This window comes from Mustelus asterias, chromosome 6 (genome assembly GCF_964213995.1).
Source record: "Mustelus asterias chromosome 6, sMusAst1.hap1.1, whole genome shotgun sequence".
Taxonomy (NCBI): Eukaryota; Metazoa; Chordata; class Chondrichthyes; order Carcharhiniformes; family Triakidae; genus Mustelus; species Mustelus asterias.
Genome location: NC_135806.1, coordinates 121,325,580 through 121,351,366, shown reverse-complemented (window position 1 = coordinate 121,351,366; position 25,787 = coordinate 121,325,580). Strand labels below are relative to the sequence as shown.

General features: G+C 45.4%; 1 protein-coding gene across 3 annotated transcripts in view; it reads left to right on the top strand.

Annotated features, from left to right (window-relative positions):
* Window positions 1-25,787, top strand: part of LOC144495136 (protein WWC2-like) — a 240,392-nt gene that overhangs the window by 43,686 nt on the left and 170,919 nt on the right. Inside the window, exon 1 of one of the 3 annotated variants that reach the window (XM_078215084.1) lies at window positions 6,423-6,477. The exons of 1 other annotated variant lie outside the window; for it this stretch is intronic. In XM_078215084.1, coding sequence (XP_078071210.1) covers window positions 6,458-6,477 — 20 coding nt within the window. In that variant the 5' untranslated portion in view covers window positions 6,423-6,457. Of the gene's footprint in view, window positions 1-6,422; window positions 6,478-8,583; window positions 8,835-25,787 lie in introns of those variants that run through there. One more of the 3 variants, XM_078215085.1, reaches the window with a different exon arrangement.

The following is a 25,787-nucleotide window of genomic DNA, read 5'->3' as shown; positions in this document are numbered from 1 at the left end:
GGATATCCTTCTTTAGATAAGGACACCAAAACTACACACAATACTCCAGTCAATTGCCATAGTGCTGGGGTTTCTGGGATTTGATTTGATTTATTTTTGTCACGTATATTGGGCTACAGTGAAAGGTATTGTTTCTTGCATGCTCCACAGATAAAATATACCGTTCATAGAATACATGGGGGAGAAGGAAATGAGAGGGTGCAGAATAGTGTTGCAATATGGCCGCACAGTGGTTAGCACTGCTGCCTCACAGCGCTAGGGACCTGGGTTCGATTCCCGTCTTGTGTCACCGTCTGTGCGGAGTCTGCACGTTCTCCCCGTGTCTGCGCGGGTTTTCTCCGGGTGCTCCAGTTTCCTCCCATAGTTCAAATGATGTGTTGTTTGGGTGAATTGGCCATGATAAATTCTCCCTCAGTGTACCCGAACAGGCACCGGAGTGTGGCGACTCGGGGATTTTCACAGTAACTTCATTGCAGTGTTAACGTAAGCCTACTTGTGACACTAATAGATACACTTTACATCTTTAGAAGAGAAAGACCTGCTTAATATAAGATGGGTCCATTCAAAAGTCTGACGGCAGCAGGGAAGAAGCTGCTCTTGAGTCGGTTGATATGTGTTCTCAGATTTTTGTGTGTTTTTCGAGACGCAAGAAGGTGGAAGAGAGAATGTCCGGGGTGCGCGGGGTCCTTGATTATGCTGGCTGCTTTTCCGAGGCAGCGGGAAGTAGACGGAGTCGCCGGATGGGAAGCTGGTGATTGCAGCTCAGTAGGTGATGTTCTGCACATACTTTAATTGATGTGGTGTTAGCATTTCGACTTTGTAGACTGTAGCTCACATCATACACCTTTGAAGTGTAGGAGCAATAGGTCAGGCTGAACACAGTGATTTGTTATCTCAATAGAGTCGGAGTAATTTGAAGTACGTATTTACTTTCTATTAAATGTTTCTCTGCTGGTCCTATGATGGATTATGGTCTCATGGAGGGACAAATTGCACTTTGGAATCCTGTCCACATCATCAGTCTTCAGATAGTGATCTACCTTCGCTGATTCCTTTCTCCTTCCTCGGGGTCAGGATATTGAAATGAGCTGCAGATCAAGTATTCCCTTGTATCTGCACGTGATCCAAACTATGACGTGACATGCAAGAGCAGTAGCTGCCAGCATGTTTGCTGAAATGCTGGCAGTGTTGTTTCCACACAAAGCTATCAACTATATTCCTCAGAAGAGTGTTAATCATCATAAAGATATTCTGTTTAAATCCGAAGTGCTTTATGAACATAATGGGCTGTACGATCGGAAAGCTGCTTATGCCCACAGATCTGTGAGAAGGCAGACTGGATTTAGTGGTACCGCTTCATGTCCTGAGCAAGCTAGGGCATGGTAACAATTAGCTTATGTCAGGAATTTGCTTGCTCAGGGTCAGGTTTGAAGATACTAGACTTGGACTCGGTGGACTGCAGTTTTGTTAAAAATAAACATTCCTAATTATATCAATTTCTTTTCATTCCAGTTTTGCAACCTCTAATATCTACACTCCTCCAATTCTGCCTTTCTGAGCATCCCTGATTTTAATTGCTCCACTATTGGCGACTGTTCCTTCAGCTGCCTCGGCACTACACTCTGGAATTCCCTCCCTAATCCTGTCCGCCTCCCAGCCTCTCTTTCCTGTTTTCCTGCTTGAGAACCCCCTTTAGATCTTGCTGCTTGGCCAAGCTTTTGGTCATCTGCCCAATTGTTCGGCCAGCATTGATTTCCCATCTCTAACTGCCATAAGACCATAAGATATAGAAGCAGATTAGGCCATTCGGCCCATCGAGTCTGCTCTGCCATTCAGTCATGCTTAATATGATTCTCATCCCCTTACTCCTGCCTTTTCCCCGTAACCCTTGATCTCCTTATTGATCAAGAACCTATCTATCTCTGTCTTAAAGATACTCAATGACCTGCCCACTGTGGCAATGAGTTTCACAGATTCTTTATTCTTTGGTGCCACATTAGGTCAAATGCTGCCTTGATGTCAAGGCCACCGACAAACAATGGCAACAAACAGTGTGTACCATCTACAAGATGCACCGCAGGAACACATCAAGATTCCTTCGGCAGCATTTTCCAAACTCATGACCGCTACCATCTAGATGGATAAGGGAAGCAGATACTTGGGAACACCACCACTTGGAGGTTCCCCTTCAAGTCACTCACCATCCTGACTTGGAAATATATCGCCATTCCTTCACTGTCGCCTGTTCAAAATCCTGGAACTCACTCACCAAACAGCACCGTGGGTATACCCACACCTCAGGGACTGCAGCGGTCTAAGAAAGCGGCTCACCTCCACCTTCTCAAGGACAGCTGTGAAGGGCAATAAATGCTGGCCTGCCAGCGATGCCCACAGTCCATAAATGAATTTTCATTGGCACCCTTCTTGACATTCACTGCGCTAATTATTGTGTAACATTCTGAAACTGGAATGGTGCTTTTCTTTGTCAGTTCTGAAACCAGGGACACTGAAATTTAAAAAAACTTACCTTTCATGTCATGCCTTTCACAATCACAAGACATCCTAAAGTGCTTCACAGCCAATGAAGCGGTGCTGCCAGCGAAGTGAGCTCACTGCTGGATTGCTGGAACTGCGGCAGCCAATTTGTAAAGCAAGCTCCTACAAACAGCACTGTGATAAAGGTCAGATAATCCATTTTTGGGACACTGATTGTGGGATAAATATTGTCCAGGGCACTGGGGATAACATGCCTTCCCTTTTTTAAAATCGACCCATGGGATCTTGCCCATTCACCCGTGAGGGCAGGCAGGGTCTTTGGTTTAATGTCTCATCTGAAAGATGGTACCTCCAACAGCGCAACACTGCGTTAGCATTGCACTGCGGTATCAGCCTAGATTGACGAGCTGAAATCCTGGAGAGGGGATTTGGACGACAGCTTTCTGATTCTGCGGTGGAAGTACTACCAACTGAGTCACGATTGACAGATCGAGGCCAAGTCTAAGTGCCTCGGCTAATAGGTAGCAACTAACTCTGCGCACAGTAGCAGAGTACATTTTTGACACTGGTTGAATTCAGAATGCTGTGTAATTATAGTTCTGTAGAGAATGGTTTTAATCTCCTCTGTGCTGACAGTCCAATTGTACACTGACCCGGAGGTCAAGAGTCATTTTCTAATGCCGGTGTAATTCGGTAATGAACAAGCCTGAGGACCTTTTGTTGTCAGCGATCCTGTGTTACTGATAGTTAGGACATCAGGATTTGTCTAAGTTCTCAGGGATCCCACATCCCTCTCCCCCCCTCCCCGCGGCCCAGTGTCTCTTTGCTGAATGCAGTGATGATTACTAGTTTCTTGGGTGGGTGAGGATTGGGTCATTGAACCATAGAAGGCATCGCAGTGATTTCTATCCTACTTTCCAGCACCGATGAGCAGGAGACTTGCATGATTGTTCTTCTATCGCCAGTTTGGAGAACTGAGATCAAATGTGCTGACTGAAATTAGCCAACTTAACAGAAAGCTGAGGCAGGGTTTTTCCTCTGGGAGCAAGAGGTCAGGACGGTTTCTGGGTTTTGAACCTGCCTTCAGAGAGAAGCTGCCACAGGCCCCAGTTTTCACAGGGCACCCAGTGAGTGACCAGTTGGTGGTTTCCCCATTCAATTAAAGATGGCGAGAGGGCTCTCAGAGCTGGAGGGTCAAATTCAGAATGTAAGGGGCAGCATGTTGTGACGGAAGGGAGTAAGAGGGAGAGTGCTTCGAAATGGAGGTGCCCTCTCTCCACACCTCTCCCCAAAACACAAAAACATAGAAGATAGGAGGAGGCCATTTGGCCCTTCAAACCTGCTCTGCCATTCAATACTGATAGCTGATCGTCCAACTCAGTAGCGTAATCCTGCTTTTTCCCCATAACCTTTGATCCCATTCGCTCCAAGTGCTATATCCAGCTGCCTCCTGAATACATTCAATGTTTTGGCATCAACCTCTTCCTGTGGTAATGAATTCCACAGACTCGCCACTCTTTGGGTGAAGAAATGTCTCGTCATCTCCATCCACACACCACACACACTGTGACCCCTGGTTCTGGACTCCCCCACCATTGGGACATCCTCCCTGCATCTACCCTTTCTAGTTCTGTTAGAATTTTATTTGCCTCTATGAGATCCCCCCCTTCATTCATCTGAACTCCAGCGAAAACAATCCTAACCTAGTCAATCTCTCCTCATACATCAGCCCCACCATCCCCGGAATCAGCCTGGTAAACCATCGCTGCACTGGAGAGTTAATAGAACATAGAACATTACAGCGCAGTACAGGCCCTTCGGCCCTCGATGTTGCGCCGACCAGTGAAACCAATCTAAAACCCCTCTAATCTCCACTATTCCAATATCACTTAAGTTAAGGTGGTCTTTTGATTGATTCTATTTGGTATCCAGACTCTCGGAATGAGAAGATGTGATTTTGAATGTGTTTGTCAAATGTTTCATTCTTTTCTCAAATGTGAAATGTACATCAGTTACAGAGCTCTTTCCAAGTCAATAATAACTTGGATAAAGTGCCCTGCACTGATGCTAGTGAGAATAGAAAATGCTTAAAGTGAAACTATTGGAATTAAAACCTATTTTCAGTATTGCATCAGGCCCAAAGGCATGCTGAGGACAATGGCAATATGAGGGCACATAACTGTAGCAATGCGTCGTTAATTATTTATTTCAGAAATACGTAGGCCAATCTGAGTTACATGATCTCGGCTGTGACTATTGAGGGGCTGCTAACCTTAGCCTCAGTATCACAAGGCGACAGAAGAGGAAACCTGAGCAAGGTTCAGATGTCATCACTAACCATTGACACCCCTCCCCCTCGAAAATTTGCATGTATGTGCGTCTGTGTGTGTATGTATGTGCGTGTGTGTGAGTATTGTCATTTAATAGTGTGGATCTGTGGCCATGTGTATATCGCCCTGTGTTTTCTTTAAGGTCAGATCCTGCTTCTGGCTGTGTTTTGGCTGTCTGCTAGCATTCACTCTACAGATGACCCATTGATGAAGAATCAACACTGCACAGGAACAGGCCCTTCAGCTCTCCAAGCCTGCGCTGATCCTGATCCCCGCCTAAACTAAAACCGAATGCAAAGAACAAAGAACAATACAGCACAGGAACAGGCCCTTTGGCCCTCCAAGCCCGCGCCACTCCCTGGTCCAAACTAGACCATTCTTTTGTATCCCTCCATTCCCACTCCGTTCATGTGGCTATCTAGATAAGTCTTAAGCGTTCCCAGTGTGTCCACCTCCACCACCTTGCCTGGCAGCGCATTCCAGGCCCCCACCACCCTCTGTGTAAAAAACGTCCTTCTGATATCCGTGTTAAACCTCCCCCCCCCCCCTCACCTTGAACCTATGACCCCTCGTGAACGTCACCACCGACCTGGGAAAAAGCTGGAGTCCGTATCCCTCCATTCCCATTCTATTCATGTATTCGTCTAGTTGCCCCTTAAATGCTGCTATCGTACCTGCTCCCACCACTTCCCCGGGCAGCACGTTCCAGACATAAGTTTTTTTTCTATTCATTCATGAGACATGGCTGGCTAGCATTTATTGCCCATCCCTAGTTGCCCTTGTTCAGAGGGCAGTTAACGGTCAACCACAATGCTGTGGCTCTGGAGTCACATGTAGGCCAGACTGGGTAAGGACGGCAGATTTCCTTCCCTAAAGAACATTAGTAAACGAGGTGGATTTTTCCGACAATTGACAATGGTTTCCTGGTCATCAGTAGATTCTTATTTCCAGATATTTTTTATTGAATTCAAATTCCACCATCTGCTGTGATGGGATTCGAACGCGGGTCCCCACAACATTAACTGAGTTTCTGGATTAATAGTCTAGCGATTATACCACTCGGCCATCGCCATCCCCATAAAGGATGGAAGATTTTAAAAAATGCTACAAGTGACATAATTGGCATAATTAATCATACTTGTAAAATTCTCAAACTTTAAAGTTCCAGGACCAATTTGTGGAGTAATGTCATGTGACTTTGCTCGATTTTGCAGTACATAAAATATTTTTGTCACGTTTTGACCGTGACAACTTGGTGAGTGCATCGGATTTGCACTTTTAATATGGACGTTCTGTAGACTGGAGTATAAGTTGCACCTTCATGTTCTGTGTTGTGTTCTGTGCATGTCTGGTCCAGGTGACTGCACCCCTGCATGGTTATACAAATACCGCACAGCAACAGGGGTTGGGAGGAGGTGAAAGAGCACTGTACCTGATATTCTGGTTTGGTCACAACCTGAGCTCTGGTACACGGTCAGTGACACTTCTGGTATGAACTCAACTATTTAACCCTCATTGAAATCTGTGAGACTCACAATAACTGTGACACATACTTCTCAACCCTCTGCTTTCTGAACTCTCCTGCCATCTTGCATGGTATTTGTTCATGTCCTTCTCCAGGAAGACATTGGATGGATTTCTACCTGACAGGGTAATGGATATATACCTGTCCAAACTGTGTGTTGATTTAAGGCAGCTTGTTAGAAAGTTTTGTCGGGCAGCAGGCCCGGACCGTTGAAAAAGCTCATCAATCAGCCACCCGTTCTGGTAGATAAGGCCGGCAGAGTAATCTCGATGTTCACAAGGCCTAAGGTCCTAATTCCTGCTTTTGAAGTACTCTCAGTGCTGTCTGTAAGAATGGAGTGATGTCAGTATCTGATATCAGCCTCCAGCTCATGGTCCCCGAGTGTCACTTTCAAACTTTCTCCTCGCCTTAATCTCATTGTCAGAAACTTGGCAGGACGGTGCGGCAGATCCAGCGGTGCCAATTCTAAAATTTAATCTGCTCCTCCTGCAAACAAGTCGCATTTGTGAGGACTTTGTCATTTCAAGGGACACCGCCTGTATCTAAAAATATAATAAATTTGCGTCCATTTTTTTCTGCTCCACAACTGGCCGCCTCTCCCACCCTCCACGACCTCTTTTGCTTTGGTGTGTCTTTTCCAGCTTTTAAATACCTCCTCCTTGACCCTCCACTTTGATCAGGCATGTGGCTTCTCACGGCTGATCCAACTCTTGACATATCAGACATAGAAAGAACTCTTGTTGGTTTTTAACATGATCGAATTTTACAGTGCAGACAGAAGCCATCTGACCCATCACACCTGTATCAGCTCTTTGGAAGAGTGAACTAGCTAACCCTTGGCCGTCTCTTTTCCCATACCTTTGTCAAAAAGAGCTCTTTCAAATTCATATACAGTTTCCCTTTAAAAGTCATCTGGTTCAGCTATTGTTTCTAATTGGCCATTTCATGCCTTCTCCCGCACTAAACAAAAGCAGAACTACGAAATACTTTTTGATGTTACGGTTCAGGGTGCTTGAATTGATTTGACTTATTATTATCGCATGTATTGGGATACAGTGAAAAGTATTGTTTCTTGCGAGCAGTTACAGACAAAATATACCGTTCATAGAGTACATAGGGGAGAAGGAAAGGAGAGGGTGCAGAATATAGTGTTGGAGTTACCGATAGGGTGAAGAGAAAGATCAGCTTAATGTGTGATCGGACCATTCAAAAGTCTGATGCAGCAGGGAAGAAGCTGCTCTTGAGGCGGTTGGTATGTGTTTTCAGACTTTTGTATCTTTTTCCCGATGGAAGAAGGTGGAAGAGAGTTTGTCCGGGGTGCGTGAGGTCATTGATTATTTGATGCTGGCTGCTTTTCCGAGGCAGCGGGAAGTGTAGACGGAGTCAATGGGTGGGAGGCTCGTAAGCGTGATGGACTGGGCTACATTCACAACCCTTTGTAGCTTCATATGGTCTTGGTCAGAGCAATCATTTTGTTTGGAGGGTGGGTGTGATCATAGAATTCCCTACAGTGCAGAAGGAGGCCATTCGGCCTATTGAGTCGGCACCGACCACAATTCCACCCAGGCCCTTTCCTATAACCCCATACATTTACCTTTTAGACTTTTAACTTTGAGTCCCGTTCTCAAGCGCCGCCATACATTTTAGCGCCGGCAATTGGGACTAGCTCAGTCATTTAAAAAAAAGGGCGGCATGGACAAGTTGGGCCAAAGGGCCTGTTTCCATGCTGTAAACCTCTATGACTCTACCCTAGCTAGTCCCCCTGACACTAAGGGGCAACTTAGCACGGCCAATCCGCCTAACCTGCACATCTTTGGAATGTGGGAGGAAACCCACGCAGACACGGGGAGAACGTGCAGACTCCGCACAGACAGTCACCCGAGGTCGGAATTGAACCCGGTTCCCCCTGGCACCCTGAGGCAGCAGTGCTAACCATTGTGCCACCGTGCCGCCCCGTGATGGGGGTGGGTTGGTGGGAATTACGGAGGTAAATCATGAGGTAAGATAAACCTTTGTGTCAGTGACTTTCTTTGCCTCAGATCTGAAAAGCAAATATACTTTCATTGACTGAGAGGAAAAATAGAGACCTTCAGTGCTGTTGTTCAACAAATTCCTGTTCGGCGGGCTATGCCAAGCATTGTGCACCCGTTCATTTAGAGCACCAAGCAGCAGCGTGTAACCACGGTGAGGACTGTGCATTAATTTAGCTGAACAGTAACCGGTTTGTACACATTTAGCAGTGTTTGTCCTGATGACATTAAACCCTCCAGTGCACTTCAAAAAGAGAATTGGAAGCACCTTATTCTTCTCGAATGAGAGATGACTGGAGATGATAGAACAGTTGCAAGGGGCACTGATTTGTTTCCTAGGCTGAGTAAATACTGGGTGCTGGAAGGAATTTGAGGAAGTTCCTGCCTGGTTTTTGGCAAGTCCAAGTCTGCTTGGTTTTGAAAGCTGTTTCTAAAAGGACCGAAACCCCAGTGGTAAGATAATTCCTTTCATTGCATTGCTCACATTCTTTCCACTTAATGACTGTGACTGCTTCTCAGCTGTTTTGTGCGCCTCTGGTTAGAGTGCTCTGCGCTCCCTGCGTTGCTATGTCATCCTTGTGACTTGAGAATTTTGGGTAAACAACAGCAGGCTCTCAGTTTTTCTGCGCTTGACGCTGTTGGGACCTCTGATGACTCGCTTGGTCAATGCACCTCCGCTGTGCTGGTATCTCCTCATGTGGCTCGGTCTCATACTTAGTTTTATAATGCTCCAGTGAAGTGCCTTGAAGTGCCTTTATATAGAACATTAAAGGCTCTATATAAATATATTAAGTTGTTGTTGAATGTACACTAGGGTGGCACGGTAGCATAGAGGTTAGCATTGCTGCCTCACAGTGGAAGGGGCTCGGGTTCGATTCCCGGCTTGGGTCACTGTCTGTGCCAAATCTGCATGTTCTCCCCATGTCAGCGCGGGTTTCCTCCCGCAGTCCGAAAGACTTGCTGGTTAGGTGCATTGGCCATGCTAAATTGTGTACCCGAATAGGCGCCAAAGTGTGGCAATTCGGGGATTTTCCCAGTAACTTCACTGCAATGTTAATGTGACACTGATGAAGAAACTTTTTAAACTTTAAAGTGACTTTTAAGGGGCGTCTTGACAAATACATGTATAGGATGGGAATAGAGGGATATGGTCCCCGGAAAGATAGCATGGTTGGTGCAGGCTTGGAGGGCCGAAGGGCCTGTTCCTGTACTGTAATTTTATTTGTTCCACTCTCAGTGCTGAGGTAGCTGACATCAGCTCAGGCAGTGGGTCCATTAGACCTGGGGTTAGGGCAGGAGGAAAAACCAGCTTCCTGATCGCTCCATTCTACACCAATAGCTCGCACTGTAATCAGCAAAGTTCAGGATTACCTTGACGGCAATAATCTTCTAAGTGACAAGGGATCATGGTTTCAGAATGGAGAGAAGATCTGTGCCTTTCTCATTGTTCTGAGGCAGTAACATCCAACATGAATGAAGGAAAACCCGCTGAGGCAATCTAGCCGGGCTCTGGAAAAGCCTTCACTTAAATCCCACAGGAAAGGCTCAAACTTCAGGCATCGAAAGACGGATAAGGAATTGGATGAAGGAAATTGAAACAGTGCACACTGTTTAATGGAGTGATGTGGGGTTGGGTTGGGGAGAGGTTGGGGGAGGAGCGGGAGGGTATGGACAGTGGGGGTGGTGTTGTTATAAGTGAAGCGGCCAGGGTTCGTGATCAGGGCCCTTCTGTTTCTATTCTGAATAAAGGACCTCGATTCAAAACAGCAAGGCAAGTCGGTCTAATTGGCAGACGGGACTAAATTTGGAGGACCTTTATGCCTAATAAAGCAGCCAGGGACCCACGCACGGAAGGCTAAAGTGTTATATAAATGAGTGGGATTTTTCTTTATATATCTTATGATCTAGCTGTGGAAATCATATACACTGTGGCTTTGAACTGAATGAAACATTCTTACCCAGAGGAATTAGAATGTGCATTTCAATAACATAGTGGTTACCATAACGACAGACTGGGTAGCACAGTGATTTGGAACTCTCCCTCTGGGACCTGGATTTGAATCCAGCCTGGATTCCTTGTTACATTTTATCTGGTTATAAGAGTCCCAATTAATGCAAGCTGAAGACAAAACAAAGCAGCCGACATATTGGCGCAAATTCCCCTGAATTGTGAGGGTTACTGGAGCTGGAGCAGGCAAATGACATTGCCGGAAGTGGAATATTGGGATAACTTTTACGATCGAGTAACCCAAGCCCGGATCTTCACACTACAACAGCCGATTCAGGGCATCAAAGTACAGAATTCAGATTTCCCATGATTTTGAGGCACTGTCAATTTTCCATAGAGTCATGCAGAGCAGTAAAGGCCCTTCAGCCCATTGAGTCTGCACCAACAATGTCTACCACTGAAGGTGCGCTAATCTCATTTTCTTGCACTCGTCCCATATCCTTGAATATTATGAAATTTCAAGTTTTTTGATTTGATTTGCTTTATTATTGTCACATGTATTAGTATACAGTGCAAAGTATTGTTTCTTGCGCTCTATACAGACAAAACATACCGTACATGGGTAAGGAAAGGAGAGAGTGCAGAATGTAATGTTACAGTCATAGCGAGGGTGTAGAGAAAGATCAACTTAGCGCGAGGTAGGTCCATTCAAAAGTCTTGACAGCAGCAGGGAAGAAGCTGTTATTGAGTTGGTTGATACGTGATCTCAGACTATTTTTAAAGGTTGTAACGTTTCCGTCCTCCACTACCTTCCAAGGCAGTACATTCCAGAGTCCCACAACCCTCTGAGTGAAAATGTTTTTTCTTAAATACCAATTGACTGCCACTTCTCTTCATTGCTGCATGTTTTGAGCTTTTAGAAGTTGGGCGGCACGGTGGCACAGTGGTTAGCACTGCTGCCTCACAGCGCTAAGGACCCGGGTTCAATTCCGGCCTCCGGTGTCTGTCTGTGTGGTCTGTCTGTTCTCCCCGTGTCTGCATGGGTTTCCTCCGGGTGCTCCGGTTTCCTCCCACACTCCAAAGATGTACGTTAGGTTGATTGGCCATGCTAAATTGACCCTCAGTGTCCCGGGATGTGTGGGTTAGGGGGATTACTGAGGTAAATATGTGGGGTCATGGGGATAGGACCTGGGTTGCTCTGTTGAAGAGTCAGTGTAGGCTTGATGGGCCAAATTACCTCCTTCTGCATTGTAGGGATTCTATGATTAGGCGTTAAACTGTCTCTGTTAGTTCAAGGTAAAATGTAGTTGTGGAGAGGGACATCAGACCTCCTCCTAGTTCTGCCCAATGATAAGCTTATGTGACCTGGCTGCCATAAATGCAGGGGGAGGCGCCAGGTCAAGTCCTATTGAAACCCAAGTGCCAGCTTTCATTTCTGGACCCAATAAAAGAGCAACAGGTTTTGCTGTGTGGAGACTTCCTGACCCAAAAACCCTGGACAGAAAGAGTGTTTCAAAGAAATAGCCACAGCCTTAAAGATTGTTCTCCATTAGCCACCAGGAGGAATGCAGATGGGAACTCGCTGTCTGTTCAGAGAAATTGGACTTGTAGAGAGATAAGGACACTGGATGATTTCCCCTAGCGTGGCTAGGAGAAAGAGTTGCTGGAATGATTCTTGCTGCAGGAAGTTGGTTTGTAGATTTGCAGAAGACTGAGTGAAAGAACTTCTGATGTACATTGAATGTTACTACTCAGGCGAAATGGTGAGAAGCAAAACGGTTGGAAACTGGGAGTAGATTCGGACTGGTCCCTCTAAAGACTGAAATTCTGTTGAGAGTGGAGTGTAATGTTTAAATGAAGTGTGGGGTTTTCGATCATAAAAAACAAATAAAATTACAGCACAGGAACAGGCCCTTCGGCCCTCCAAGCCTGCACCGACCATGCTGCCCGACTTAAGTAAAACCCCCTACCCTCCTGGGGACCATATCCCTCTATTCCCATCCTATTCATGTATTTGTCCAGACACCCTCTAAAAGTCACTATCGAATCTGCTTCCACTACCTCCCCCGGCAGCGAGTTCCAGGCATCCACCACCCTCTGTGTAAAAAAACTTGCCTCGTACATCTCCTTTAAACCTTGCCCCTCGCACCTTGAACCTATGCCCCTAGTAATTGACTCTCCCACCCTGGGAAAAAGCTTCTGACTATCCACTCTGTCCATGCCCCTCATAATCTTGTAGACTTCTATCAGGTCGCCCCTCAACCTTAGTCATTCTAGTGAGAACAAACCAAGTTTCTCCAAACTCTCCTCATAGCTAATGCCCTCCATACCAGGCAACATCCTGGTAAATCTTTTCTGTACCCTCTCCAAAGCCTCCACATCCTTCTGGTAGTGTGGTGACCAGAATTGAACATTATATTCCAAGTATGGCCTAACTAAGGTTCTATAAAGCTGCAACATGACTTGCCAATTTTAAAACTCAGTGTCCCAGCCGATGAAGGCAAGCATGCCGTATGCCTTCTTCACCTGCATTGCCACTTTCAGTGACCTGTGTACCTGTACACCCAGATCCCTCTGCCAATAAATAATCTGAAGTGTTCTACCATTTACTGTATATTTCCTATGTTTATTAGACTTTCCAAAATGCATTACCTCACATTTGCCCGAATTAAACTCCATCTGCATCTCTCCACCCAAATCTCCAACCAATCTATGTCCTACTGTATTCTCTGACAGTCCTCATCACTATCCGCAAATCCACCAACCTTTGTGTCGTCCGCAAACTTACTCTTCAAACCAGTTACATTTTCCTCCAAATCATTTATATATATATATAACAAACAGCTAAGGTCCCAGCACTGATTCCTGAGGAACGCCACTTGTCACAGCCCTCCATTCAGAAACGCACCCTTCCACTGCTGTCTCCACTGCTGGAGATGGAAATCTGCTCCATCTCCATCTCCAAATCCATCAGATTTCCACTCCATCTGACGAAGGAGCAGCGCTCTGAAAGCTAATAGCATTTGCTGCCAAATAAACCTGTTGGACTTTAACCTGGTGTTGTTAAAACTCTTACTGTATTTACCCCAGTCCAACGCCGGCATCTCCACACCATGACTTCTATGACCAAACCAGTTCTGTATCCACCTTGCCAGCTCACTTCTGATCCCGTGCGACTTCATCTTCTGTACCAGTCTGTCATGAGGGATCTTGTCAAAGGCCTTACTGAAGTCCATGTAGACAACATCCACTGCCCTACCCTGATCAATCATCTTCGTCACTTCCTCAAAAAACTTGATCAAGTTAGTGAGACACGACCTCCCCTTCACAAAACCATGTTGCCTCTCACTAATAAGTCCACTTATATCCAAGTGGGAGTAAATCCTATCTCAAAAAATCCTCTCCAATAATTTCCCTACCACTGACGTATAGCTCACTGGCTGCAATTACCTGGATTATCCTTGCTACCTTTCTGAAACAAAGGAACAACGTTGGCTATTCTCCAATCCTTTGGACCTTCCCTGTAGTCAGTGAGGATACAAAGATTTCTCTCAAGGCCCCAGAAATTTCCTCCCTTGCCTCTCTCAGTATTTTGGGGTATATCCCATCAGGCCCTGGGGACTTGTCTACCTTAATATTTCTCAAGATCTGCAATACCTCCTACTTTTTGATCTCAACATGACTCAAACTATCTACACATCCTTCCCCAGACTCATCATCCACCAAGTCCTTCCATTTGGTGAATACTGACACAAAGTACTCATTTAATACCTCACCCATTTCCTCTGGCTCCACACATAGATTCCCTCCCCTGTCCTTGAGTGGGCCAATCCTCTCCATGACTACCCTCTTGCTCTTTATATATATATATATATATATATATAAAAAGCCTTGGGATTTTTCTTGATTCTGCTGGCCAATGACGTTTCGTGACCCCTTTTAGCCCTCCTTACTCCTTGCTTAAGTTTCTTTCTACTTGTATTCCACACTTGCTTTGTGTGTTCCCAGCCTCTTAGCCTTGACAAATGCTTCCTTTTTCTCTTTGACTAGGCTCACAATATCTCTCGTTATCCAAGGTTCCCGAAACTTGCCATACTTATCCTTCATCCTTGCAGGAATGTGCCAGTCCTGAATCCCTATCAACTTACACTGGAAAGCCTCCCACATGCCAGATGTTGATTTGCCTCAAACACCTGCCCCCAATCTACATTCTTCAGTTCCTGCCTAATATTGTTGTAATTAGCCTTCCCCCAGTTTAGCACCTTCACTTGAAGACTACACTTAACTTTATCCATTAGTATCTTAAAGCTTACTGAATTGTGGTCACTGTTCTCGAGCTGCTCCCCTACTCGGGGTTCAGTTAGGAAATTCAGAGGTAATCTTTTTGTGGTTTGGTTTATATGTTGCCTACTAAGTAATATTTAGTCACTGCTTGATCTTAGTTTGTTTGTTACAGCAAAAGTCTCAAATGTGAACAAATGTGAAATGTCGTCCAAAAACTGTGAAATCCTGCCCGAGGTCAATGGACCTTTCCATTATCCGCCCCGACCTGCTCCGATTCCCAGGGTGGGCGGGACGGTAAACTTCTGGCCTTTGAGGAATTCCATTTCTTTTTAAAGGTTATCAGTCTTTGCAGGAATTGGAACATCACAATAGTGCCGACACATCCAAAATACCTAATTGACTGCAAAATGATTTGTGATGTTTTGAAGTTATAAAAAGTGCGATAGCGATACAAGATTTTCTTTCTTTGAAAAATGAATGGTTAGGTTGAAGGAGGAAATAATAATAGTTTAGAAATCATTGCGAATGATGCTTGTTTTAAAATCTGACGTTTGAATTAAATTCCTCGATGCATTATTTTCATGGATTCATTAGCTCATTCAAAATAAACTCTGTTCAGATAGTGGAGTGAGGAGTTTGATACGGATGTGCTAAGTGCTTCAACACTTGCAGTGTGGAATCTCATAAGGTGGGAGTACATCTCGGGAATGCAGGCAGGGAGGTCAATGTGCCAGCGACTATTGCCAAGTTCAACTTGTTTGTTAATCTACCTGCTCAAATTCACTGCATTTGCTTGCGTGATGCAGTTTTCTGCACCAAGAATGCTCATTTCTGGCTGTATCGCAGCTTGGTATGGCTCCTCCCCTGTCCAAGATCTCAAGAAACTACAAAAGGTCATGAACAAAGCCCAGTCCAACACTCAAACCAGCCTCCCATCCATTGACTCTGCCTACACTTCTCTCTGTCTCGGAAAAGCAGCCAGCATAATTGAGGACCCCACGCACCCCGGACATTCTCTCTTCCACCTTCTTCCGTCGGGAAAAAGCTAAAAAAGTATGAGAACACATACCAACCGACTCAAGAACAGTTTCTTCTCTGTTGCCATCAGACTTTTGAATGGACCTACCTCGCATTAGTTGATCTTTCTCAACACCCTAGCTATGACTGTAACACTACATTCTGCACTCTCTCATTTCCTTCTCTATGAACGGTATGCTTTGTCTGTATAGCGCACAAGAAACAATACTTTTCACTGTATCCCAATACATGTGACAATAATAAATCAAATCAATCAATCAAATCAATCAAAATCAATTGGCTGCTATGAATTTTCACACGGAACTTCAATATAAGCAGTGTGCAACATTGGTTTGGCAATATCTTCATCTTAAAGTTTAAGTTTATTTATTAGTGTCACAAGTAGGCTGACATTAACACTGCAATGAAGTTACTGTGAAAATCCCCCAGTCACCACAATCTGGTGCCTGTTCGGGTACACTGAGGGAGAATTTAGTATGGCCTATGCACCTAACCAGCATGTCATTTGGACTGAGGGGGGAAACTGGAGCACCTGGAGGAAACCCATGCAGACACGGGGAGAATGTGCAGACAATGATCCAAGCCGGGATTCGAACCCAGGTCCCTGGTGCTATGAGGCAGCAGTGCTAACCACTGTGCCGTGGACATCATGTGACTAATAACCTTTGCTGGTTGATGCCACTTGTAATGAAAAGGGACTCTGAGCTTCACAGAGAATCCAAACTAACCTACTCGTGGAACATTTGTTACTGTACCAGGAAAGAGAACTTATCTGAATTTTGGACAGATCACTTTTAGATGCAAAAAAAAAGCCCCTGCAAATTCTGGGAATCTGAAACGGAAGCAGGAAATGTGGGAAGCACACAGCACGTCAGGCAGTATCTGTGGAAATGACAGACAAAGTAGTCTTTCTGGACCTTTTGTAAGAAATGAAGTGAAAACGGGGAGAAGCTGGGAAAGATTGGCTAGCCTCAAAAAAACAATTTAAAAAGCTGGCCCACACTGAGGACTTTGCCTGTCCCTTTGGTACTCTACTGATGAGAAGTCTCCATCATTGTGCCCAACCTAGAGAAATTGCGGTTTAATTGTTTCAAGTTTATTTATTGTTGTCACACTAGGCTTACATCACGAGGCTTACTTGTGGCGGCACGGTGGCACAGTGGTTAGCACTGCTGCCTCACAGGGCCAGGGACCTGGGTTCGATTCCCTGGGTCACTGTCTGTGAGTTTGCACGTTCTCCCCATATCTGCGTGGGTTTCCTCTGGGTGCTCTGGTTTCCTTCCACAGTCCAAAGATGTGCGGGTTAGGTTGATGGGCCAAGCTAAATTGACCCTAATGTCAGGTGGGATTAGCAGGGTAAATATGTGGGGTTAAGAGAATAGGGCCTGGGTGGGATTGTGGTCAGTGCAGACTCGATGGGCCGAATGGCCTCCTTCTGCACTGTAGGGAATCTGTGGATTCTAAGATCAACACTGCAATGAAGTACTGTAAAAAATCTCCTAGTTGCAGGCACATGTTCAGGCACACTGAGGGAGAATTTAGCACGGCCAATCCACTTGACCAGCACGTCTTTTGGACAGTGGGAGGAAACTGGAGGACCCGGAGAAAACCCATATAGACACGGGGAGAACATGCAAATTGCACACAGACAATGCTTCCCACTATGCCACCGTGCTGCCCATTGCTACACACTGGAGGGAAATGAACCAAAAGTAAGACATTCTTATCGGATATCATGTCTTCCTTTAATAGCCACTTGAAACTCCCCGAGAGATAGCTTGTGTTTTTTTTTGGTTTACTTTCAATTTGTTCTTTAAATTAATGACTGTGGGCTCTGTCGTGAAGTTTGTGCATTACCATTTAGTCAAGGAGTTTATGCAGCTGTATTGTAAGAGAAATGGTATGGCAGCTCATCTTGCGTGATAATGAGAGCAGAGTGAGAAATATTTTCTTTCTCTTTTGTCACAATAAGGTTGAAGGCTCTTAATGGGACATTGTCAACCTTTCAGTGGCTCTGCACAGTCGGAAGGAGCCTGCTGTGAAAGTGGCTGTTCCGATGCTGCCAAACAGAACGCTGACAACCGTCTGCCCCGCAGCAGGGGTGTGACCGTGCTAATTTTTTTTTATACGCACTGTTTAAAGAACTTTTTTTTCCCCTGAATTGATGCATTCGCCATTGCTGGGGGCACGAATTTACAGGTACACTGCTGACACAGGTTCCCCGACGCCTCCAATAGCCTTGGTGCCTCATTGCAAAGGGAAGTAAATTGCCGTTTGGCAAGATTTAGTTTATTTAAATTCCATTCGGCATTTCAGGCTCACTTTAGTTCTGTTGGTGAGGCACTGAACATTTTGGTGTGAGAAGATGCACAGTTAGGCTGGGGTCAGTCACAACGTAGCAATTTTAACACAATGAAATGTCCCAGACTTTTCATAGAAGCAATTCTAAAACAACAGAGTGACAGCCAACCACATTGGGAGATGTTAGATTAGATAGTCAAGAGCTTGGTCAAGGAGAGCACCAAAATGGGTGGTAGTGAAGTAACAGTATCTTTGATACACTGGTCTGGTTTTCCTTTTCCCAAGGGCTTCAGAAAAAGAGGCTGCAGCTTTTCCATCGCCGTTTTGTAAACTCTGACCCCTGACAAATAAATGGCATGATTATAAAGATTAGTAGGAGAGTTGAATGCCCGATTTAATTCCTCCATTGCGGGTAGAAGAGCTTCGGGGAGTTTGGGGGTGGAGGACATTAATATGGTGGTCAGTCTGCATTACAAAAGTCTGAGGTCACGTACCAACCGACTCAAGAACAGCTTCTTCCCTGCTGCTGTCAGACTTTTGAATGGACTTACCTTGCATTAAGTTGATCTTTCTCTACACCCTAGCTATGATTGTAACACTACATTCTGCACTCTCTCGTTTCCTTCTCGATGAACGGTATGCTTTGTCTATACGCAAGGAACAATACTTTTCACTGTATGCTGATACATGTGACAATAGTAAATCAAATCAAATCAAGTTACCTGTGCCCACAGCCGCTGTCCATTTACCAGCAGCCAATGATTTTGATTTTTGTTTTGCTCTGATTTATTATTGTCATATGTATTAGTATACAGTGAAAAGTATTGTTTCTTGTGCGCTATACAGACAAAACATACCGTTGCATAAATTCCTTACGAGAAAGATAGATGACAGCTTGTGATTTCCTATAAGTGTCGCAGAACGCTAGAAAGAGTTCATTGTTTCCCTTTACTTGTGGCCTGGTGCTGCATGTGACCCTACATAACAAAAGGTGGACAGGACAGGAGTATGTGGCCAATCTTTGAAATTTTGTCCAAGATGCATACTTGAACTCACTTAACACTGGCAGAGCGACCAGAATGTTTGAATATGGGAAACTCGCCAAACCATTTTTTTTCAAGACAGGGGTGAGGCATCTCATCCACTGCCATCAATTCTATTCGTTATCTTCATTGATTACATGTTGGCGTCTTAAGGGATAGCCTTAGAAAATCTGTCTCAACTGTTTCTGGAAGGACAGCAATAATGCCTGTCGTAACTGGCATTGTATTGTTCGTGGACTTACCTGGGGAGTGTGGACTACTCACCATCCTGAAAATGCGATGACCAGCAGGATACGGAGAGATACCCTTCACGTAGACTGCTATATGTTGTATTGTTAGAGGAAACATCAATAATATCATCAGATTCGAGATGGCACCGGAGCGTGGCGACTTCTTGTGTGTTGTGCCCGCCACACCCTCTAATTCTATCTTTTACTCTCATTCTATGCTTTTAAAACTCTACTGTAACTCTTATAAACTCTCAAACAATGCTCTAATTCAATCTCTTACAGGTTTCGTGCTTTCCCTACACCTTAGCGATGACTGTAACGCTACATTCTGCACTCTCTCCTTCTCTAGCAACGGTATGCTTTGTCTGTATAGTGCACAAGGAACAATGCTTTCCACTGTATACCAATACATGTGACAATAATAAATCAAATGAAATCAAATATTGATTGGAAAATACGAGGGGCATCAGAATGGGCGGCATGGTGGCACAGTGGTTAGCACTGCTGCCTCACTGCGCCAGGGATCCGGGTTCAATTCCCGGCTTGGGTCACTGCCTGTGTGGAATTTGCACATTCTCCCCATGTCTGCATGGATTTCCTCCAGGTGCTCTGGTTTCCTCCAACAGTCTGAAAGACGTGCTGGTTAGTTGCATTGGCCATGCTAAATTCTCCCTCAGTGTGCCCGAACAGGCACCGGAGTGTGGCAACTAGGGGATTTTCACAGTAACTTCATTGCAGTGTTAATGTCAGCCTACCTGCGACAAATAACCTTGCATTAAGTTGATTTTACTCTACACGCTATGACTGTAACACTCCATTCTGCACTCTCTCGTTTCCTTCTCTATGAACGGTGTGCTCTGTCTGTAGAGCATGCAAGAAACAATACTTTTCACTGTATGCTAATACATGTGACAATAACAAATCAAATCAATAAACTTTTTGATGTGGTTTGATCCCTGGGGAAAATAAGTACATCGCATAGGCTCAGACTGCACAATTTTGAATTCCGCTTAGTGTTAACAGCAGTGGACACAAATAGCGGGGACGATCCTAGGCTGATGCATGATTGTAATCAAACCATTGTGAAATATGTCAGTTTAGGATATGTCAGTTCAACTCCTTGCTTTTGACAGTGGATGGTGTGAAAACGATTGGCGGGTGAGAAACATTTTCAGAAGCGCAGGTTATGTGATCACGATGAAGACTTTGCATACTCCGTAACAGTGCATCTCAACTGGGGAGCAGGATGATGTTGCAGTCTCCAGTCGATGCCATTGTCAAACTGGACTCGCCTAACGTTCCTCCCTTCTTGGGACGAGTTGCTGTGCTGCCCACGATTGTTCCATGTTTGGACCGGGGCTTTCAGTTTGTAAGGAATCGTTAAGTGTCTGTCTTTGCTGCGTAGTGTGTTGCCAGTGCATGCTGTTCCTTTTCCATCCTATTTTAACATCACTAGTCATGTTGAAGTGCTGTTACTCTTTGAAGTCGTTCTGGACCCTCCTGTTCACACTGCAATGTGCATTCTATGAAAGCGGCGGCAACTGAGACACAATTGTGATAGATTGAGCGTGTATCATTTAAATTCTGATCATGACTTTAATTTTCTGACCAATTATCAGAGATAGCCAGTTGAGGCCAGTGGTGCAAGAACTCTGCTTTCATCACATCCAGACAGTCTCAGGAAAAAGGAAATGGCCGGGATTTAACGCGGAGACGATAGCCACAGACCGTGGTTGTTGCAAAGTGGGAGCTGAGCCTGCCTGCACTGGCCTAAGAAATCACAATGCAACTTTGCACAGTCCAGGGCCATCACCAGCTAACACGTGAAGTAGGATGTTCAGCGCTAAGAGTTGCTGGTTAACCAGAGGGCCAGCATCTCTTCAGTCTCAGCTGCACCACAGGAAGCGGTAGCCACGAGTGATACAGCACCTAGTCATTGAAGACTAGAATACAGGCATGTGAGGCGAGCTCGCCAGGGCAGGACACGGCCCAGTGGGGTGGGGGGAGGGGTGTGGTGATTGGCGGGGGTCAGGCAAGCAAGCATGGGCAGACTTTTCCATTGGGAATTGGGGCGGCTGGGTGGCTGTAGTATTAGGGTGATGTAAGAGAGAGTCACCTGATTTAAGGGAGGGATTTTCCAGCCCTTTCCACCAGCTGGATTTTCCAGTCTCACTGAGGTTGATGCCCACTGTGGGTTCCTTGGTGATGGGACGGGCAAGCCACGTAAATTGCCATTGGCTCTGGCAGGACCAGAAGATCGCGCCAGCGGACAATAGTGAGCTGCCTCTGCCCCGGAAAAACCCGCTGGAAAATTCCTACTTGAGTCTAGAAAGAGACAGCTCATGGCTTAGACTGGGTAATACCTGTAGTCTTGTACGTCTGTAAGTAGTTATGTTCTTACAATGAACCAGTTATTGTAAAGAAATGTTTTGTCTCTGCAAGTGTCTCCTAGCCAGTTGCAACCAACATACAACAGGAGGGAGCCTCCATGAGGAACAGTGTACCCAAACAGGAGGGAGCTCCCCCAAGTTCCTAGCCACAAGGTGTAGACCCCCTTTCTCACTTATTGTAAAATACCAGCAGCATGTGGAGATAGGTAAGACCTTAAGTGGCCACGAATTGACCACTTAAACTAACCCAAGGGTGAGTGGGCTACAGGACTCCTACTTAACCACTAGTACAATACCGGAATTAGGGGGTGCATAAAATTCGGGGCAATGGTTCTCACCAACATCCGGTACCCTCCAATGGGGTGAAGCTCTCAGAGAATCCTCAGCAAACCTTAGGTGATAATCAACACTCCTGGCAGCTGTTCCCAATATCTCTGATGCTGTTTGTGACCCTTTCTGCACCTTAATATAAAGGGTAACAGTAAACCTTCTTATGGAGTGCAGCAGGGATTGTATAGTGACCACAACACAGAACGAAAAGCTTATACATTGAGAAAATTCCATGGTCCTGTGAATTCCTCTGGAAATTACTATGCAGGTGTCAAATGGTGAAAAAATGATTTGTATGAATATGTAGTTAATGGGATGCCAGTTTGACAGTTTATTGCTTGTTATAGTGCGTAATGTTCAAAGCAATATTTCTTGAGTGGGAGCTTCCATTCGACAATGTGCTGTGAACAGCTCTCCAGCTGTAATGGTGCCCATAAAATACATTTGCTGAGGCAATCGCTCCAATCTGTGCATTGACATCCCAGTGATAGTTCAGTTCTGTTCAGGCTATCTTCGCAATAGGTGACAAGAGACAAATAGCTGAAATCAGGGTTACTCACGGCTGAGTGAATGCTGCCTTTCTGTCTTCTCCAGATGGGGAGGCAATACAAAGAGCTTCACCTCTACGTCCATCCCTTGTGGCCCTCGGAAGGAGGTGGGCCATCCACAATTGTTTCTAAGTAATTATTGTAATACTGAGTTATACCAAGTGGCTTGGTCACATTGCAGGATGTAGAGATGCCGGCGTTGGACTGGGGTAGGGCACAGCAAGAAGTCTCACAACACCAGGTTAAAGTCCAGCAGGTTTATTTGGCAGCGTTGGCTTTTGGAGCCTGAGACTCCAAAAGCTAGTGCTGCCAAATAAACCTGTTGGACTTTAACCTGGTGTTGTGAGACTTCTTACTGCACTTTGCAGGGCCGCAGAGGTTGGCCCAATAGTGTGAAATCTCTAGCTATAGCTCTTGGGGCTCAAGGGATAAGGGAGGCATAGGATGTTGAATTTGATGATCAGCCATGATCAAAATGGATGGTGCAGCAGGCTCGAATGGCCTCCTCCTGATTCTAGTTTCTCTATTGTCTCTGTTTCTATGTATCTATGTTGCTATAGATTAATGGCAAGTGTAGGCGAGAGCAGGTAAGAATGCTAGTTTCCCTCTTTTGAATGCCGTTGGCAAACCAGTTGGGTTTTTACAACAAGCCGGCACCATTCATGGTCATTTGTTCCTGGTGCTCGCCCCATAAACGAAGAGGCCTATTCAATGCAGATTCAGAACTCACCATGGGAGGAGTCAGACTCATGACCTCTGGGCTGCTACTGTTACCACTTGTAGACGGGTTCGGTGTAACCCTTGTGGAGGGTGGTTTCCTCTGCTTGCTATCGATTGAAGAATGCTCTTGCGGATTTGCTGCAAATAGTGAACAGGTCACCTCCTGTCTCCGGTGAGCAATATGGGAAACAGGAAGGGAAGGACCAATAGAGAGAGTAAAAAGATTAGGAGACAGTTTGGTTCAGGGAAAGGAAAGTCACTGACATAAAAGTGAATGTGAAAACGTAAATTCCTCTGCACCTGTTGAAGTTATTTGTTTTGCAGTATGGGAATAGCAAACCGGAGAAAATTGATTTACCATGGCCCCAGTTGTTTCCAACGCACCATCAGAGGAGCTCCTTCAGCAGAGTTCTTCAGAGTTTAATGAAGTGGCGATGTGTGCATGTAAAAGTTTTAATTCTTTCAGTTTGGAGCTGCAGAACAGAAATCGCCTGTACATTTCAAAATGCCCTTGCAAACGTGGACATTTTTAAGCTGGGAAACACGAGAATGAAGGAAGGTGGCGGTGGTGATGGGATCAACATTGGCAAAATATTTAAATGTGTTGGTTCAAGTTTATTTATTAGTGTTACAAGTAGGCTTACATTAACACTGCAATGAAGTTACTGTGAAAATCCCCTAGTCGCCACCACGGCGTCTCTTTGGTTAAACCGAGGGAGAATTTGGCATGGCCAATGCACCTAACCAGCATGTCCTTTGGACTGTGGGAGGAAACCCGTAGAAACCCGAGCAGACACAGGGAGAACGTGCAGACTCCGCACAGACAATCACCCGAGGCCGGAATTGAACCCGGGTCCCTGGCGCTGTGAGGCAGCAGTGCTAACCACTGAGCCACCGTGCTGTGATTTTCTGAGTGCTTCTCCTGGAGTGTGCTGGTGCCATCGCACAAATGAAGCCCAGTGAGATTGCCGATTCTTTTTTCAAAAGCAGGTTCTTTGTTTCACGGCTTCCCTTTTTCCCGTATTTTCTCTCGTGTATTTTTGTTTTCCCCTATCCACCATAGCCGTCAGTTACACAGCCAGCAGCAGCCATCTCGTTTCTTCACAAAGTGACCATTTTCATGTGTCATCCGGGACAGTGCTTGTTACCAGACTATCCAACCAAAGGGGGCATCATCATTCAGCTCATTTCCATTCCCATGTGGACGTTTGCAGCAGTGAGTTTTACGGGCTGCTCAGTCAGTAATGGGGTCGGGGGGGGGTGACGGAACTACATCTTTGATGTTTTTGGAAAGCGATTAATGAACAGTGAAACATTGCGGTTCTCAGTCTGCTGATTTACAGTTTAGAATATGTGAAGGATATGTGTTAGGTGTGCATCATAGGGTGAAACATCAGCCAGGGAGAATTGCACACCTTTAATGGAGCCAATCTGATATTATATCCATTAAATCTTGCCGATGTGTGATTGTCCTCCCTGCATGAATCCCTCAATGCAAGCGAATGTCCCCACCTGCCATTTGGACATATTAGCCCCAATATTACGAAGAGTGTGAGGGAGAGCTCAGCAATGTGGGGAACACCAGGCAATGCTGAGAACAAGAGGTAAACCTTTTAGAACTGAGGTGAGGAAAAATGTCTTCATCCAGAGGATGGTGAATGTGTGGAATTCACTACCACAGAAAGTAGTGAAGCCAAGACATTGTCTGATTTCAAGAAGAAATTAAGTTATAGCTCTTGGGGCTAAAGGGAGCAAGAGATATGGGGGAAGGGGGGGAGGGATCAGGATATTGAATCAAAATGAATGGCAGAGCAGGCTTGAAGGGCCGAATGGTCTACTCCTGCTTCTAGTTTCTATGTTTCTAATTTACCAGCTTGACTTCACTATGATTTTGTTCTTCTGTTTCCCACCGAACAACTGGACAAAAAAAAAGCAGCAGCAGCACAAGGCTGCAATCAGGGACCACTGGACTTCCTAACTCACAAGGAGTGCTATAAAAATCACTTGTCTTCTGGAGGCAGCAGACCCTGCCAGCATTTGGCTGCCAGGTTTGCCAATCGCGCTCTGGGAAACCCATCCGGCAACTGGAAATTTCAATCAGGTTCCTAATTGTAAACCTGATTTAAATATGTTAACGAAGTTTCCTGCCTCTTCAAAGCAGGTTCTTGCACAGCGCAAACGTGGCAGCAAGAACATAAGCATCAGGCTGGTTTTGATTTAAGCATTTTTGAGGGATTAAACCCACCATTTCAGATGAATTTAATAAGAAACTACAAAAGGTCGTGAATGTAGCCCAATCCATCACGCAAACCAGCCTCCTATCCATTGACTCTATCTACACTACCCGCTGCCTCGGCAAAGCAGCCAGCGTAATCAAGGACCCCACGCACCCTGGACATTCTCTCTTCCAGCTTCTTCCGTCGGGAAAAAGATACAAAAGTCTGACGTCACGTACCAACCGACTCAAGAACAGCTTCTTCCCTGCTGCCGCCAGACTTTTGAATGGACCTACCTCACACTAAGTTGATCTTTCTCTACACCCTAGCTATGACTGTAACACTCCATTCTGCACTC